The sequence below is a fragment of the Sus scrofa genome, chromosome 17 (assembly GCF_054392235.1).
Source record: "Sus scrofa isolate SSC_HxYL_T2T_F1_AM1 chromosome 17, Sscrofa_HxYL_maternal_Yorkshire_Landrace_v2.0, whole genome shotgun sequence".
NCBI classification, from domain to species: domain Eukaryota; kingdom Metazoa; phylum Chordata; class Mammalia; order Artiodactyla; family Suidae; genus Sus; species Sus scrofa.
This window is the reverse complement of record NC_139399.1, coordinates 55,191,522-55,208,951: the sequence shown is the minus strand read 5'-3', so window position 1 is coordinate 55,208,951 and position 17,430 is coordinate 55,191,522. Positions and strand designations below refer to the sequence as shown.

Here is a 17,430-nt window from a genome sequence, read left to right as displayed (position 1 = left end):
AGAGGCAAATCTGTAAATCCTGCCCACACTTGAGGGGGAGGGATTACATAAGGGCATGAATACCAAGAGGTTTCCTCCTTGGTAAAATGAGGGAATCAGATAAGAGCATCTTTCTGCTCTAACTTCTCCCATTTTTTTTTTAGGGCTGCACCCCTGGCGTATGGATGTTCCCAGGCTAGGAGTCCAATCGGAGCTACAGCTGCCAGCCTATACCACAGCCACAGCAGTGCCAGATCCGAGCCACAACTGCGACCTACACCACAGCTCACAGCAATGCTGGATCCTAAGCCCACTGAGCAAGACCAGGGATCGAAAGCAAGGCCAGGGATTGAACCTGTGTCCTCATGGATGCTAGTCAGTTTTGTTTCCACTGAGCCACAATGGGAACTCCTAACTTCTTGTTTTGAGGGAAGAACTGAAGTGGCAGAGCTTAGAGGTGCACTGGCCAATATGGTAGCTACTAGCCACATCTGGCTACTGCTCATGCGAAATGCAACTAACCCAGATAAGTACTGTTGGCAAATGTGGTAGGCAGAATTCTAAGATGACTACCAGTGACCCTCGCCCCTGTTTCATCGCTTCCTCTTTGAATACAGGTAAAAGGGCGATTGTCCTGGGTGGGCCTGGCCTAAGCAGGCAAAGTCCTTTAAAAGCAGAGCATTTTCTCTGGCTGCTCACACAGCACTCTAGTTTGCCTAGGAGAAAGGGAACATCCGTGCTGTGAACTGCCTGCAGGGCCATGTGCCAAGGAACCCCAGGCAGCCTCTAGGGGCTGAGAGTGAGTCCCCAGCAGACAGCAAGCAGGAAAAGAGGGACCTCAGTACTATGGCCACAAGGAAATGACTTCTGCCAACAACCTATGAGCTGGAAGAGAACCCCAAACCCCAGATGAGAACTAAGGCCTGTCCAACAACCTAACCTCAACCTAGTAAGACCCTGAGTAGACAATCTAGCCATGCCACGCCCAGACTTCTGACTCACAGAAACTAATGAGATGATAAATCTGTATTGCTTTAAGTTGCCAAGTTGCTGGTAATTTGTTACACAGCAATGAAAACCTAACACACTGGATGTTGAAGACTTAGCACAAAAATGAAAATGTAAACTGTCCTGTTAATAATTTCTTTATTAATTCCTTGTTGAAATTATAATATTTTGGTTTAAATAAAATATATTAAGGAGTTCCCGCTGGGGTACACAAGATTGATGTCGTCTCTGCACCAGGATGCAGGTTTGATTCCCAGCCTGGCACAGTGGGTTAAAGGATCCAGCGCAGGCCACAACTGTGGCTCAGATCTGATCCCTGGCCTGGGAACTCCATATGCCACGGGGTAGCCAAAAAGAAAAAAAAAAAAAAAAAATGAAAATGTATATCCATTAAGCCTAACGTCATTTGTTTCTTTTCACTTTTCTAAAACGTTGCTATCAGAAAATTTTAAATTCTATACGTGGCTTACATTGTATCTATTGGGCAGTGACAGGCCTAGAGAACTCAGAAGTCAGCTACATGACCTTGAGCAAGTCACCTCACCTCTCAAAATCTTACATTTCTTGTCCATGAGATTGGAATAATAACAACACCTACGCCACAGATGTATTTGCAGTTTAAGAGAAGAGGCCTGGAGAATACTGGCCCCAAGGTAAATGCTCAAGAAATAAGCCATTATTGTTAATAACAATCCATCCTTGCAAAGGAGGAATCCTTTCTTGTACCCAGGTCCTGATCTCCAGGGACCCTCTCCCCAACCAGGCACGCAGTAGGCGCTCAATAAATGCTTGTGGGTTACACAACCTTGACAAAGCTCTTTGGTACACTTTTCTCTTACCTTCACCACCACTTGGAAGGACAAATCAGGAATCCTGGGGCAGGTGAGGACACTGAATTATTTGGTCCCAGGTGGGGTGGAGGTAGGGGTTTTGATCAGTTTTAGGCTTCAGCTGTTCCAAGATTTCCCGGTGGCAATCGTGGAAGCTGAGTGCCCTGAACAAGTGACTGGCCTCACCTGTAAAATGAGGAACAGACGACTCTGTCCCTGTCGTTTGTGTCAGGACCAGCTCAGAAAAGTCACCTGAAGGAGAGGGCCTGGCCCATACCAAGGCCTCAATTAAGGAAGTATTATTACTGCTGCTGTTGTTGTTGTTCCTTTGTCAGAGAAGCTCTGGCTGAAATTCCTTTCTCGAGGGACCCCGCCCCACCCCTAAGTTATCCCTCATCCCCTGGTCCCTGACTTGGGGGGATGCCCCAGCTCTGGGCCCTGTCTCCAGATACACCCCCTTTTCCCTAACTGAGTCAGGAATAGAAACCACCGCCTCCACCTCCGGCTGCCCGAGGCCTCCCTCCCTCCCCCGGCAGCCAGCGATCGATGAAGCCTCAGCCGCGGGGGACGGAGGAAGAGGGGGAGGGAGGGGACAGCAGGGCCTCCGACAGCAAAGAACCTCAGTGGGGCGCAGGGCAGAGACAGCGGGGCGCTGGGCTACGCGGTCGGCAGCTCCCCTGCCTCGTTGCCTTTGGGGAGGACCACGAGGCCGGCAGGCGTGCTGGAGAGGCCACCACAGGTAAGGGACCTCCTGGGTGGGCAAGGGGGCGTGGTCTGGGGAAGGGTCAGGGGCTGCGACAGTGGGAGGCCAGGCTACCCTGGGTTCCCGGTGCCCAAGTGCCCGATCTAAAACCCCCCCAAGGAGGGAGCCATGTAGGATGACTGCCTTTGGGGGCTATCTTGTTTCTCACCTGTACAATGGGATTCGAAAACCTCCCAGCCAGGGTTGGTGAAGGAATTAAACCCAGTGAAATGAGTGTGGAGCCCAGCGAAGTGACTAGTGCACAGTAGGTGCTCAAAATAAATGTGTGTGGATAGAGTCTTGAATCAAAAAGTCTAGTTTCCGACCTCATCTGTGCCATGAGCTAGTTGGGTCATTTTGAGCAAATCACTTAATCTTTCTTACTGATATTCAGAGGCTTGTCAGAGAAAGTTTCAGTGAATTAATCATCGGGTTTCAAAAAGCAGGAAGGTGAGTTTCAGAAAAAAAGACAACAGAATTTGCCCACAGTCATGCAGCTAATGGGCGGTGGAACTGGATTAGAAACTCCATCCTTTGATGCCAAGTCCTGGTAGGAGGGTAGGAACTGCACCACGTTTGTATTTATTGGGCACAAATTATGGGCAGAGACTATGCTGGTGATAAACATCTGGCTTCATTTAAGCCTCAAAACTTCTCAAGGAAAACCAGCTGTTTCCCAGTTTAAGATGAAGAAACCAAAGCTCAGAGAGGGGAATGATTCTGCCCAAGGTCCACAGTTTCTAAGTGGTAGACTCAGAATTTGAAGGCAGGTCTGATGAGAGAAGTGCAAGAGATGAATATTTGAGTGCCTACTGTATTCCGGGGGCTTTGCACACACACTCACAATAACCTTTCTCCGGAAGTACTGTTACCCACATTCTGCAGATTAGAGAGTCAAAACTCAGAGCTGGAGGAGACTGGCTGGAGTTCACACAAGTGACAGAGCTAAGGTCAAAACCCCGACCCGTTTAAACACCAAGCCCAGGTAAGCGAAGGGCACTCTGCTGGGTCCCTGCCAGGCACTGGGCCAGATGCTTGATACACTCAGGCCCGCATGCACTCTGGGACACCGGCATGACTGAACCCACAGTGCAGGTGAGATGACTGAGGGTCAGGAGGTGAGCCACTGGCCCTCAGGTCCTGCAGAGCTTGGAGACAGTGAGCAGTGGAAGATCTAACATTTCCTGCGTATCCTTTAAGGCCGAGCACATCCATAACCTACCTTCACCCTCCAGCCTGCCTTCCCAGCAGGTGCTATTGTCTGCGCCAGAAACTGAAACCCAGAGAAAAGTATCTTCTTCCTCAAGGCTCCAGGTGCACCAAGGGTGGCGAGACATCCAGGTCTGCCTGACTTCCGGGAGTGTGATTTATTTACACTCCTTTGACGACATTTGGTCACTTAATCTTTTTCACCACCCTTGGAGATGGATATTTTTATTTTCCTTTGGCAGAAGTTCAGAGCGCTGACATGCCTTGCTTATGATCACACAAGAGGGCCAAAATTCAGTGTGACTCTAAAGATGTCTTAAATAGTCTAAGCCAATGGCTCTCAATCTTGTCTGGGCATCAGAATCACCTTCCAAGCTTGCTGAAACCCAGACTGCTGGCCCCTGTCCCCAGCAAATCCAGATCAGGCGGAGAACATGCGTCTTTCCCAGGTGGTGGTAAAGCTGCTAGTCCAGGGGACACACTTTAAGAACTTCCAGTCTAAGCGATTCTCCCAACAATCCTTGGTGGTAAACATTACTATCCCATTGTGCAGATGGGGACACTGAGGTTCCGAGTGCTGGCTTGTCCAAGATCCCATAGTAAGCCTATGGTATACAAAAATCCAAATTTGGGCAAGGAGATAGCCTAGACGAGCACCAACCAGGTGCCAAGACATCCTGCCATTCAACAGCTTCCATAATCCTCCAAGGTACACCTCAGCAGTCATGCTCCGTAAATGAAATGGGGACAGGGGAGGCCCAGGGATTTGGCCAAGCACCCCCCGCCCCCCCCTCCCCGCCTCCAGGAGGGGAGTGAGGGACATTCAAACCCAAGCCTAACTCTTGAGGCCAGGGGGCGCTTGACGGGTACTGGGCACCTAGGGCATACCAGACACTTCACACAGATCCTCCAGTACCCCCGGCTGGTGGATGGAGCAGGGATTTAAACGTGATCTTCGTGGAAGGGAGGTCCGGGGACCTCCACCCCTGCCACTTCAGCACGCCCGTCTTGTGTCCGCAGGCCGGTGCACCGCAGCCATGGTGAGCGAATCCCCAGGACCCGGCACCCGGGTCCCTTGGCGGCGAAGTGACGAGGCTCTGCGCGTGAACGTGGGCGGCGTGCGGCGGCGGCTGAGCGCACGCGCCCTGGCGCGCTTCCCGGGCACGCGGCTGGGTCGCCTGCAGGCTGCGGCGTCCGAGGAGCAGGCACGACGCCTGTGCGATGACTACGACGCGGCGGCGCGCGAGTTCTACTTTGACCGGCACCCGGGCTTCTTCCTGGGCCTGCTGCACTTCTACCGCACCGGCCACCTGCACGTCCTCGACGAGCTGTGCGTCTTCGCCTTCGGCCAGGAGGCCGACTACTGGGGCCTGGGCGAGAGCGCCCTGGCCACGTGCTGCCGCGCGCGCTACCTGGAGCGGCGCGTGGTGCGGCCGCGCGCCTGGGACGAGGACAGTGACACGCCCAGCAGCGTGGACCCGTGCCCGGACGAGATCTCCGACGTGCAGCGCGAGCTGGCGCGCTACGGCGCGGCGCGCTGCGGCCGCCTGCGCCGCCGCCTGTGGCTCACCATGGAGAACCCGGGCTATTCGCTGCCCAGCAAGCTCTTTAGCTGCGTCTCCATCGGCGTGGTGCTCGCCTCCATCGCCGCCATGTGCATCCACAGCCTGCCCGAGTACCAGGCCCGCGAGGCGGCAGCCGCTGTGGCGGCGGTGGCCGCGGGCCGCGGCGCGGAGGGCGTGCGCGATGACCCGGTGCTGCGGCGCCTCGAGTACTTCTGCATCGCCTGGTTCAGCTTCGAGGTGTCGTCGCGCCTCCTGCTGGCGCCCAGTACGCGCAACTTCTTCTGCCACCCGCTCAACCTCATTGACATTGTGTCGGTGTTGCCCTTCTATCTCACGCTGCTGGCCGGCGCGGCGCTCCGAGACCGAGGCGGTGCAAGCGGCGAGGAGCTGGGCGACCTGGGCAAAGTGGTGCAGGTGTTCCGTCTCATGCGCATCTTCCGCGTACTCAAGTTGGCGCGCCACTCCACTGGGCTGCGCTCCCTGGGCGCCACGCTCAAGGTAAGAGCTCTGAGGCCGGGTTGGGGGTTGCTGGGACGCGGGTGTAACCATGGGGCAGGTTAGCAGGGCTAGACACCAGGTTTGCATTTCACGTGCAGTCCAGCCTTCCCAATAGCTCAGTAGGTAGGAAGGGCTTTCTGTTATCTCTCTTTCCCAGCAGCGAAACTGAAAATTGAGGCAGAGCTTTGTTTGTCTTTCTTTCCCAAACCAAACCGAGACCAAGGTCACTTTGGGTTTATCTGTCAAACCTCACAAAAATATGCAAAGCAGGATGCTCCCTGGCTTCGCCGAGCCTTTGTGCTGGCTTTATCAGGGAGCACAGGTGTCACGGGTCACCCTTAATAAGCTAAATCCAGCAGTGGCTCCAGAACTCACACTTAACTGAATGCTAACTCTGTGCCAATTTCATATGCATTATCGATTTCATCCTCAGGAAGGTGCCATTATTTATTTCCTTCCTGTAGACGAAGAAGTGGAGGTTGGAGGGTTGGCTTTTAAAAGCCTGGTTGCAACTTACTGAGCACCTGCCCTGTGTTAGGCCCTGCACTGGGGGTGAAACCCTGGCAAGCTTACCCTCCAGGGGGTGAAATTAGCCTGGTTTAGGGAGGAAGGGGCTGTGAACAGCTTGGATGAAGGCCCCAGAGAGGGGAAAGGATGATGCTGGGAGAAGTCCAGGGAGGAAAAGGGTCTGCCACTGACGCAGTGAGGGAGGTGAGCGGGCAAGGTACTGAAGGGCCATGGACTTTTTGGCCCACAATCGTGGATTTATCCTGTGGCAATAGGAGACCCTAGGAGAGTTGTAAACAGGGGCAAGTTTTTGTTTGTTTGTTTGTTTGTTTTTTCTTTTAAGTGCCTCACCTTTGGCAAATGGAAGTTCTCAGGCTAGGAGTCGAATCAGAGCTGCAGCTCCGGCCTACGCCAGAGCCACAGTAACACCAGATCTGAGCAGCATCTGCTGCCTACACTGCAGCTCATGGCAACACCAGATTGTTAATCTATTGAGTGAGGCCAGGGATCAAACCTGCATCCTTATGGATGTTAATCGGGTTCTTAACCCACTGAGCCACAGTGGGAACTCCAGAGGCAAGTATTTTTTTTTTTTTTTTTGGTCACTACTTTACAGATGTGGAAACTGAGGCTCCAGGAGGTGACAGGACTTGTCATGTTCCTCAATGAGTGAGTGGTACAGACCAGAGAAGAAGACCTCAGCTCTTTCTCCTAAAATTCTGTTAAGAATCCCTAAAAAGTTACTCGAAAAGCCCTTGCACCCTTGGCTCAGGAAAGCTTTCCTCATGCCCTCCCAGCAGGGCAGCCAGGATGCTGGATGCGGGCAGTGTGACCTGGGCAGAATGTCTGGGCATGGAGTTGCCATCATACCTCAGTGCTAACAAACCTGACAGTATCCATGAGGACATGGGTTGGATCCCTGGCCTCGCCCAGTGGGTTAAGGATCCCGCGTTGCCATGAGCTGCAGTGTAGGTTGCAGACGAGGCTTGGATCCTGTATTGCTGTGGCTGGGGGGTAGGCTGGCAGCTACAGCTCCAATTCAACCCTTAGCCTGGGAACTTCCATTGCGGCAGGTTCAGCCCTTAAAAAAAAAAAAAAAAAAAAGCCTGGGCAAGTACAAGACTTCCATTAGCCAGACCCTCTGAACTCAGCATCTCTCCAGGGAAGATCCGCCCCAGAACTCTGCCTTGTGTCCACCACGCAGGGAGCCAGGGCCTGATGTTACTAGCTTTTTCTGCCAGGAAGAAGAGTATCGATCGAAGCTGCAGGGTCCAAGACGTTGGCGTAAGACTCTGGACGAGAGCCTTGCCACTCAAAGCGAGGCCCCTGGCCAGCAGCAGCTTTCTCATTGCCTGGGAGCTTGCTAAAAATCTCTGGCCCTATCCCAGACCTACTCAGTTGGGTTCCCCCTATGTGACTTCTCCGCACATTACAGTCGGGGAGGCCCTCTTCCAGACCAGGGGTGCTCAGCCTTGACACTGTTGACCTTGGGGGCTCAGATTATGTCTTGTCGAGGGGAGGGAGGCTGTCCTGTGCACCGTAGGATGTTTAGCGGCATCCCTGGCCCCTGCCCGCTAGAGGCCAGTAGCACACCAGTCCCGGCTGTGATGGCCAAAAAAGTCTCCTGACCTTACCACGTGTCTCCTGGTGGGGGAGGGGGGAGGCATAATTGCCATATTTGAGAACCAATGCCTTCAGTGGGCAGGTGCATCCCGTATCATCTCAGCTTCCTTGAGAGGCAGAAAATATTTTTGTACTTATCAGAAATGGGATAGACCAGTCAAAGGACACGAAACCGGCTCTTGGCCTTGTGGAATATAAACTGGGGTTGTCGCTTGGCTCCACAATGGTATAAAAATCCTGAGCTTTCCATTAACTGGCTGGTACCACCAGTGCCCCCAGCGTCAGAAGAAAGAGCTGCAGTTTAGCAGGCAGGCACCTTGGTCATAGAAGTCAGGCCTGTGTTCAATCCCAGGGCAATTTGCTGGCTGTTGTAGTTGAAAGATTGTAGTTTGCAGGCAGGAGAGCTGGGTCTTGGCACCAGCTCTGCTGTGCTGTGTGTCTTTGGACCTACCGCTGCTACTCTCTGGGCCTCAGTGTCCCCATATGCCCTGGACCGGGTGTGTAAGCCCAGCCTGCTCTGACTTGGCATCCTGCATTCTCTTCCAGCACAGCTACCGTGAGGTGGGCATCCTGCTGCTGTACCTTGCCGTGGGGGTGTCCGTGTTCTCCGGCGTGGCCTACACAGCCGAGAAGGAGGAGGATGTGGGCTTTGACACGATCCCAGCCTGCTGGTGGTGGGGCACAGTGAGCATGACCACCGTGGGCTACGGGGATGTGGTCCCAGTGACGGTGGCTGGCAAGCTGGCAGCCTCAGGCTGCATCCTGGGGGGCATCCTGGTGGTGGCACTCCCCATCACCATCATCTTCAACAAGTTCTCCCACTTCTACCGGCGCCAGAAGGCTCTGGAGGCCGCCGTGCGCAACAGCGACCACCGGGAGTTTGAGGATTTGCTGAGCAGCATTGATGAGGTGTCAGAGGCATCTCTGGAGACATCCCGTGAGACCTCCCAGGAAGGAAGATCTGAAGACCTGGGGGCCCAGGCCTCCAAAGGGCCTCCAAACTCTCAGGTTTATTAAAACCAGGGCTCCATGCCCCCACTCCCACCCCCTACATTCAGCTGAAATGGAGCAGAGATTCCTGCGCTGCTTAAGTTCTCCCTGGTAGCATCACCTCGCAAGATCATTCATTCTGGCCTCAAAAATGGCACGGGAGGCTGGGTCCTTTCCTTCAAAGATGCAGGGCAGCCTAGTGTTAGCCTAGATTCTATGAGCCTGGGGAGCAACCCAGAGACCTTTATAAATGAACCTCCAAGCCACCCACGACACAGGCATGAGCCAAAGAGGGAAAGTCAAAAGGATGCTAACAATTCCTGAACATCTCCTATCTGTTAGCCATGTCACACTGGCCCTGTGTTGGAGGATGTGAATTATCCCCATTTCACAGATGAGGAAACTGAGGCTCAGAGAGGTACAGTGACCTGCCCAAATGTCACACAATTAGAAGTGGTGGAACCAAGATTAGAATCCTGGCTTGTTGGTCTGCAGAGGCCAACATTCCTTCCACTGGTCCTTCTTCTACCCTCACAAAGTTTGCTTGTGGTTTAAGGGAGTTCATGGATCCCCAGAGTCGGTTTATAGGGTTAGAACCTTCTGTTAGAGCTAGGGAAAGGCCTGTATGGGGGATTCAGATGTCAGATCCCTGGACTTCAGCGATGATTCTTTTCTGGGAGCTTCCAACGGGAGTCAGCTTTCAAAGATGAGGTCTGGGAGGAGGGAAGAGAGGGCTGGCTCCTTAGCGGGTGGGGAAGACGTGATAAACCATAGCCGTGAGGCTTCCTCCCAGGGCTGGCTTAAGATACAGAAAGTCTGAAGGGGCCCTGGCCTAAGGCCTGAGGTCTAGACCAACCCATGCTAGGGCCTACTCCATCTCCAGATTTCAGCCCATCTATCAAATGGTCCCAGTCTGTGCCCCCCAGGGACCTGAAAGCCAAATGGAGCAGGGGTGCCAGTTCTGAAATATTGGTAGCAAGGAGCTGTCACACGTGGACATCGAGCCCCCCCTTCCTGGATCCCCCCAGTCTGTCCGTGGCAGGTCCCTTCTGGCCACAATGCAGACCTCCAGCCCTGCCTTGGTTATCATCCAGGCAAATGCTTGAGACTCCTGTTCCTTTTGGCCAGGTCCAGCCCTCCCATCCTTGCTGGGGCCACATGTCTTATACTCATCTGCTGAATCCTCGCTATGCTTGCTGAGAAAGTTGGGAGGGAAGGGTTCCCACAGCTCTTTGCACATATGGCGGCCAGGATGCCCAGCCCCGTACCGTCATTACCAGATGGTGGCTCTGGTCTGTCCCACTGTACTGAGCTCCAAGATGGAAAACACTGTCTGGTTGAAGCCGGCTTGGTGCAGAACAGGTGTTTAGTAAATGTTGAGTGGATCTACCAATTCGTACCACCTGCTGTGTGCCGAGCACCGAGGAGGAAGAGCAAATGGCCAGGGGGAGACTTTGTTCTCAAGATGGCAGAGACGAGAGTGTTCCCTGGTGGCCTAGCAGTTGAGGACTTGATGTTGTCATGTGGGCGCAGCCAAGATAAATAAATAAATCAACTCAGTGGGAATATTTGTATATTAAAAAAAAAAAGGTGGCAGAGCAAGACTGAAAAGAAGGTCCTTTCAGTTCTGCCTCCCTCTACCTCCTTGCTTTCTGGAGGATTTTAAAATGACTTCCTTGTAAATTCTTCACACACTCATTTAGCAAAGATCTTTTGGAAGCTGAGGCCTCACGTGTGGCCTGCAGATGTGTTTTGTTTGGCTGAACAGTATTTTTAGTATTTTTTTTTAATTTGAATGCCTTTGGCATTCAGCCCAACCGAAAGTCATAAGAGATTCTTTCACTGTGGCCATAGAAACACTCTATACCTTATTTTCTGCCCCTCCCATTATAGTTGGACTTGTTTGTTGACTTTCTCTTTATGTTATATTCTGTACAGTTAGAAATAAAGCACTCCATCCCACAGCCTGGGCTTTCCTTACCTCCTTCAAATTGAAGTGTGACATGGAATTCTCCTTCTAGCTTGGTGGGGTTAAGAACCTGACTCCTTAGTATCCCCAGGATGCAGGTTTGATCCCTGGCCTCCCTCAGTGGGTTAAGGATCCAGTGTTGTCACAAGCTGTGGCATAGGTTGCAGATGTGGCTTGGATCCTGTATTGCTGTGGCTGTGGCATAGGCTGGTGGCTGTGGCTCTGATTTGATCCTGAGCCTGAGACCTTCCACAGGCCATGAGTGCAGCTGTAAATAGACAAAAGAAAAAAAAATTGAAGTGTACCTGGCTGTGGGGGTGGCTGTGTTCAGATCCTGGGTTGTCAAATGATAACAAGAAGCTACCCCTTCTCTGAGAACCAGATCCTCGGTGGTCAGTTGATAACAAGTAATAACAGGAAATAGCCCTTCACCCCTGTTTCCCATGGTCTGCTGGTGTCCCAGCCTAGAGCATGAGCAGTGGCCTCACTGTGTTTTGCCCCATGACAGCCCAGTTATGGAGGATGTGTTGCCTGTCACCACTCTAATTCCAGTCTCTGTATCAGTTAGAGGTCTTTGGTTGCAAGCAACAGAATCAAACTCTAGAAAATTTAAGCAAAAAATGACTGCATCAGATGGCCAACAAGCACATGGAAAAATCCTCAACATCACTGATTATTAGAGAAGTGCAAATCAAAACCACCATGAGATACCACCTTACACCAGTCAGAATGGGCATCATTAACAAGTCCACAAATAACAAATGCTGGAGAGGGGGTGGAGAAGAGGGAACCCTCCTGCACTGTTGGTGGGAATGTAAGCTGGTACGACCACTATGGAGATCAGTATGGAGATACCTTAGAAATCTATACACAGAACTACCATATGACCCAGCAATCCCACTCTTGGACATATATCCGGACAAAACTTTCCTTAAAAAAGACACATGCACCCGCATGTTCATTGCAGCTCCATTCACAATAGCCAAGACATGGAAACAACCCAAATGTCCATCGACAGACGATTGGATTAGGAAGATGTGGTATATATTATATATACACAATGGAATACTACTCAGCCATAAAAAAGAATGAAATAATGCCCTTTGCAGCAACATGGATGGAACTAGAGACTCTCATACTGAGTGAAGTAAGTCAGAAAGAGAAAGACAAATACCATATGATATCACTTATATCTGGAATCTAATATAAAGCATAAATGAAACTTTCCACAGAAAAGAAACTCATGGACTTGGAGAATAGACTTGTGGTTGCCAAGGGGGAGGGGGAGGGAGTGGGGTGGTTGGGGAGCTTGGGGTTAATAGATACAAACTATTGCCTTTGGAATGGATTAGCAATGAGATCCTGCTGTGTAGCACTGGGAACCATGTCTAGTCACTTATGATGGAGCATGATAATGTGAGAAAATAGAATGTGTACATGTATGTGTAACTGGGTCACCATGCTGTACAGCAGGAAAAAAAATTGCATTGGGGAAACAACTATTTTAAAAATTATAATTACAAAAAAAAAAAAAAAAGCTGCATCAGAGAAGTAGTGGAGAGAATTGAAAGAAAATTAAACAACCAGGCTCTGAGAATGATAGGAATGAGGGCAAGATGGGAACCAAGTTAGTTGGAAGCCATGAATCACCTCTTCAGGGCACTGCGATTAAAATGCCTTGGTGACACCTGCCTCTCTGGTATGTATCACTCCGCTCAAGCTAAAGATTCACAAAAGACTGATCTAAATGGACTGGTTTGGGTCACAGGCTGATCACATGGGTGGGGCTGGAGGAACCACCACCGGAGGTCTCACCAGGACACAGATGGTGGAGGCGTAGTTCCCTGAAGAAAAGGCGGGGTGCTTTCATTACAATGAGGGAAAGGAATCCTGGATGGGTGAAACCCAACAAATATCTATTACAGTATCACTCACTGGTGAATGATGGTTGCTAGGCAGCTCAGTTTCATCAACAACAGAATACAGGAATGAGAGAGAAGGACAGAAACAGACAGCGATTGACTTCTATATCCCATGGCAGACAACACAGTTAGCATCTCCCAGTTAATTCCACGTTTTGAAGCACCCCTGCCAGAGAACTCCATGCTGGATCCAGTTTGAAAAATGCGCAGAAGAGCTCTGATTGGCCCAGGTCCAGAAGAGGTGACTGGGTCACTCAACTGCTTGGAAACCAGTTGGGTCTGTGAGGACCCAGCAGCCATCACATGAACCCAGGGCTGATGTGGGAGTCTGGCATTTTCCAGAAGAGGAGGGAATGCTGGACAGATTCCTCAAGGTCTCTCTAGCAGCTGTGCTTCCTTGGGCTTCAGTTTCATCTTCTGTAAAATGGAGACGCAACATTCTGAGACGTTCAGGAGTCACGGGGGCCCTGGGCCCGCCAAGTACAATGGACAGGTGTCAGGGCTCCAGGTGGGAGCTGTGTGATAGTCTCTCCCTGTTTGCAGTGACCTTGGCGGGGAGAAGCAGGTGTACTTCCTTGGTAAGTGAGACATACTGTTCCCTAGGGATGATCAGATTTAAACTCTGCCCCATCCCCAGCCCCATATTACAGATTGGAAAACTGAGACCCAGAGTGATCGGAGGTCATACCTAAGTCCGTTTATGTGGAGAAAGCTTTTTAGCCCAAATAAGGACCACATAGTGTGTTCACACTGGAAGGTGGAGGTGGTAAGGAGTCTGGTTGACTCCTAAGTTACTTTTTGAGGCTCCCAAGAGGGAAAAGGACCAATCGACTAATAACAGGATCACCCTTCACATGTCTGTGGCACACTACAGTTTACAAGGGATTTCACATATTTTATATCATATATGTTTCACAGTAATTCTGTAAGACAACAGCAACAATTAATACAATAGTATAATCGTTATTTGGCAGATTTAGGAAAATACAACCCACAGACAGTCAAAAGTGGTGAATAAAAAAAAAAATCAGGGATTAATTCCTAATACCATACTCTACTTGTTGGTATCACATCCCATGGTCATCACTTTGTCTGGCAAACTTGACTCCCCAGGCACCACTGAAAGAAGTGGCTTTGAAATGTGGGTCCTTAAGAATTTCTTCTCTAAGTCAGAAAGAGAAAGACAAATACCATATGATATCACTTATATGTGGAATCTGAAGTATGGCCCAAACGAACCAATCTACAAAACAGAAACAGACTCACAGACATTGAGCAGAGTCCTGGTTGCCAAGGGGGTGGGGGAAGGGGAGGGAATGGGATGGATGGGGGGTTTGGGGTTCGAAGATGCAAACTATTCTATTTCGAATGCAAACACATTGAGGTCCTACTGTACAGCACAGGGAGCTATAGGAAATCTCTCGTGACTGACCATGATGGAAGATAATATAAGAAAGGGAATGTATGACTGGGTCACTTTGCTATGCAGCAAAAATTGGCACGACATAATAAATCAACTATACTTAAAAAATAAGAGGAGTTCCCGTTCTGGCTCAGTGGAAATGAATCCAACTAGTATCCACGAGGATGCATGCAGCTTTGATCCCAACTAGTACCCATGAGGACGCGGGTTCAATCCCTGGCCTCGCTCAGTGGGTCGGGGATCTGGCATTGTGTGAGCTGTGGCGTGGGTCGCAGATGCGGCTCGGCTCTCATGTTGCTGTGGCTGTGGTGTAGGCCAGCATATGCAGAGGGTGCGGCCCTAAAAAGCAAAAAAAATAAGAATAAATATTTTTAAAAAGGAATTTCTTCTCTCCTTCAGCTCTGGATGCAGCCCTTAGGTGCTGGCTAAGACAGTCCTCGACGGCTACCAGCCCTCCTAATTCAGGCCAGCCAGGCCCTGTGCCTGAGTGTGGAAAGAGTTCTCCAGAAAGTTGAATAAGTTGAGAAGCTAACCTCATAAGGCAGGAGCCTTTCAGATGAAAGGGACATTGTCTTTCAGAATCACGGCTGCTCAAAATGAGAAGCAGGGCCAGGGCAGAGGCTGACTGGTGCTTGACCTAGTTTACAAGGACTGGGTTCAGAACCCTCAGGAAACTCACACATTCAGAAGGATGGACTGTGCACAGCTTGTTCTCTGAGTCAGACCTGGATCCAGATGCTGGCCCTGCCACTTACTGGTTGCATGACCTCGGATGGGACCTGCTGATCTCCAAGAAACTCATCTCAGGACCAACCTCCAACCTCCAACCAGGCTAGAACCCAAAGCCCTCGCCTACCTTCTCTCCAGCTTGGATTGGTGAGGAGTCTTTCAGGTACAAATGACAGAAAATCAACCAGGTGGCTTATGTACAGGGGTCCGGAGGTTCAGCTGAGGTCATCAGCTCTTCTCTCCCTGCTGCTCTCTCTGCTCTACCTTCCTGCCTTGGCTTCATTCTCAGGTGGGGAGTTAGGAAAATTATCTGCATATGATGGGATACTGTGAGGGTTACCATGTGGTGCAGAGAAAAGAATATGGGCCCTAAAGCCAGAGAGACTTGGGCTCGAATCTCTGCCGCCAGGAGCTAGCTGTGTGGTTTTGGTTGGATTTCTTTGCCTCTCTGACCCTGTTCCTTCACTTGCCCTGAGCTAGTAAATATCTACATCTCAGCATTAACATCAAGTGAGATAATAGATGTGAAAATGCCTGGGAGTTCCCTTCGTGGCTCAGTGGTTAATGAACCCAACTAGGATCCAGGAGGATGTGGGTTTGACCCCTGGCCTTGCTCAATGGGTTAAGGATCTGGCATTGCCGTGAGTTGTGGCGTAGGCCAGCAGTTGTAGCTCAAATTTGACCCTGAGGCTGGGAACTTCTATATGCCGTTGGTGCGACCCTAAAAAGCCAAATGCCTGGTATAATAAATGTTAAATATTAACTCCCCCACAAATGCATAGGAAGGAAAGAGAGCTTGGCAGGCCCCATCAGAGCTCCTGTTCTCCATGGAAATGGTAAAGCAACTCTGAGCAGAGGGCACTGGGAAGGAAGTAGTTTGCATAACCAGAGATCACAAACCAGACTCACTCTTGCACTCGAGGCCACAGCTGGGGTCGAAGAATGAAGTGGTGGGGTGGGGGGGGAGCGGACAAAAAACCTGAATTTGAGTCTAGACTCAACATGGCCAAACCGTGGGCTTCAGTTGCATCACTGTCAAAGCAGGATGCTGGCTGAGACCAATGCTAAGGGCTGAGAACAGCCACCCCTTACCTTTGCAGGGGGCTGGGTAGTGTCGCTCAGAATGGCTGTCCATCTCCTCAGGGGCAACACCACCCCCCCGGACCACTCTTGTCTTCCACTCACCTCTCTGAACTCACTGCCATCTATTCTCCCCTTTGCACATTCTTTTCCAGGCGCACTGGCCATCTTCCAGCAAGTCAAACTTTTGTTCTCACCTCAGGGCCTTTGTTCTTGCTGTTCCCTCAGCTTGGAATTCTTATCACCATGTCTTCTGCCTGGTTGGCTCCCTGTCATTCAGGTCTCATTTCAAAAGTTCCCTCTTTTGAAAAGATGGACACACACACACGCACATACACATGCCATGGAATATCACTTGGCCATAAAAGAAGAATGAAATATTGCCACTTGCAGTAACGTGGATGGACCCAAAGATTATCCACTAAGTGAATTAAGTCAGAAAGAGAAAGACCGCTCATATGAGATCACGTCTATGTGGAATCTAAGAGATGGCACAAATGAACTTATTTACAAAACAGAAACAGACTCACAGATACAGGAAACAAATTTATAGCTCTCAAAAGGGAAGGGAGTAGGGGAGGAATAAATGGGAGTTTGGAACTAAGGAAAACAAAAAACAAAAGTCGTCTCTCTTAAAATGCGCACAGCACCTGGTCTCAGTCTCATTACTCAGCCTTCTCTTCTTTCTGACACTTCGCCTTTTTTTTTTTTTTTTGTCTTTTTGCTATTTCTAGGGCCATACCTGCGGCATATGGAGGTTCCCAGGCTAGGGGTCGAATTGGAGCTGTAGCCACCGGCCTATGCCAGAGCCACAGCAACTCGGGATCCGAGCCGCGTCTGCAACCTACACCACAGCTCACGGTAACACTGGATCGTTAACCCACTGAGCAAGGGCAGGGACCGAACCCGCAACCTCATGGCTCCTAGTCGAATTCGTTAACCACTGAGCCACGACAGGAACTCCACTTGGCCTTTCTTGAAGACAATCCTTTGTTTGTTTACATGGTACATGGAAGCACTGTGAACATGATGGCAACAGGTCTAAATGATGGATCTTGCTGTGCTGTTTTGCACTAGTGACTCAAATATTGCAGGTGTCGCTGCATCTGATCTTCCGAAATGGAGACCAACTCTTGGTAGATCCCAACACAGAAACTTCCAAGTGTCTCTCTGTTCTACATAGTTCATTCTGGCCAAATTAATAGTAAAACTCTGTACAAAATACTTTGCATTTAGAAGTAAATGAAGGAGTTCCCGTCGTGGCGCAGTGGTTAACGAATCTGACTAGGAACCATGAGGTTGCAGGTTCGGTCCCTGCCCTTGCTCAGTGGGTTAACGATCCGGCGTTGCCGTGAG

General features: G+C 50.6%; 1 protein-coding gene across 1 annotated transcript; it reads left to right on the top strand.

Moving 5' to 3' along the window:
• The first annotated feature begins 1,958 nt into the window (after positions 1-1,958).
• On the top strand, positions 1,959-10,915 carry KCNS1 (potassium voltage-gated channel modifier subfamily S member 1). Its single transcript, XM_013985402.3, has 3 exons — positions 1,959-2,556; positions 4,789-5,831; positions 8,508-10,915. The coding sequence occupies exons 1-3, from the start codon at positions 2,364-2,366 to the stop codon at positions 8,976-8,978; spliced, it is 1,707 nt and encodes a 568-aa protein (XP_013840856.2). The 5' UTR covers positions 1,959-2,363; the 3' UTR covers positions 8,979-10,915.
• The last annotated feature ends 6,515 nt before the right edge of the window (positions 10,916-17,430 follow it).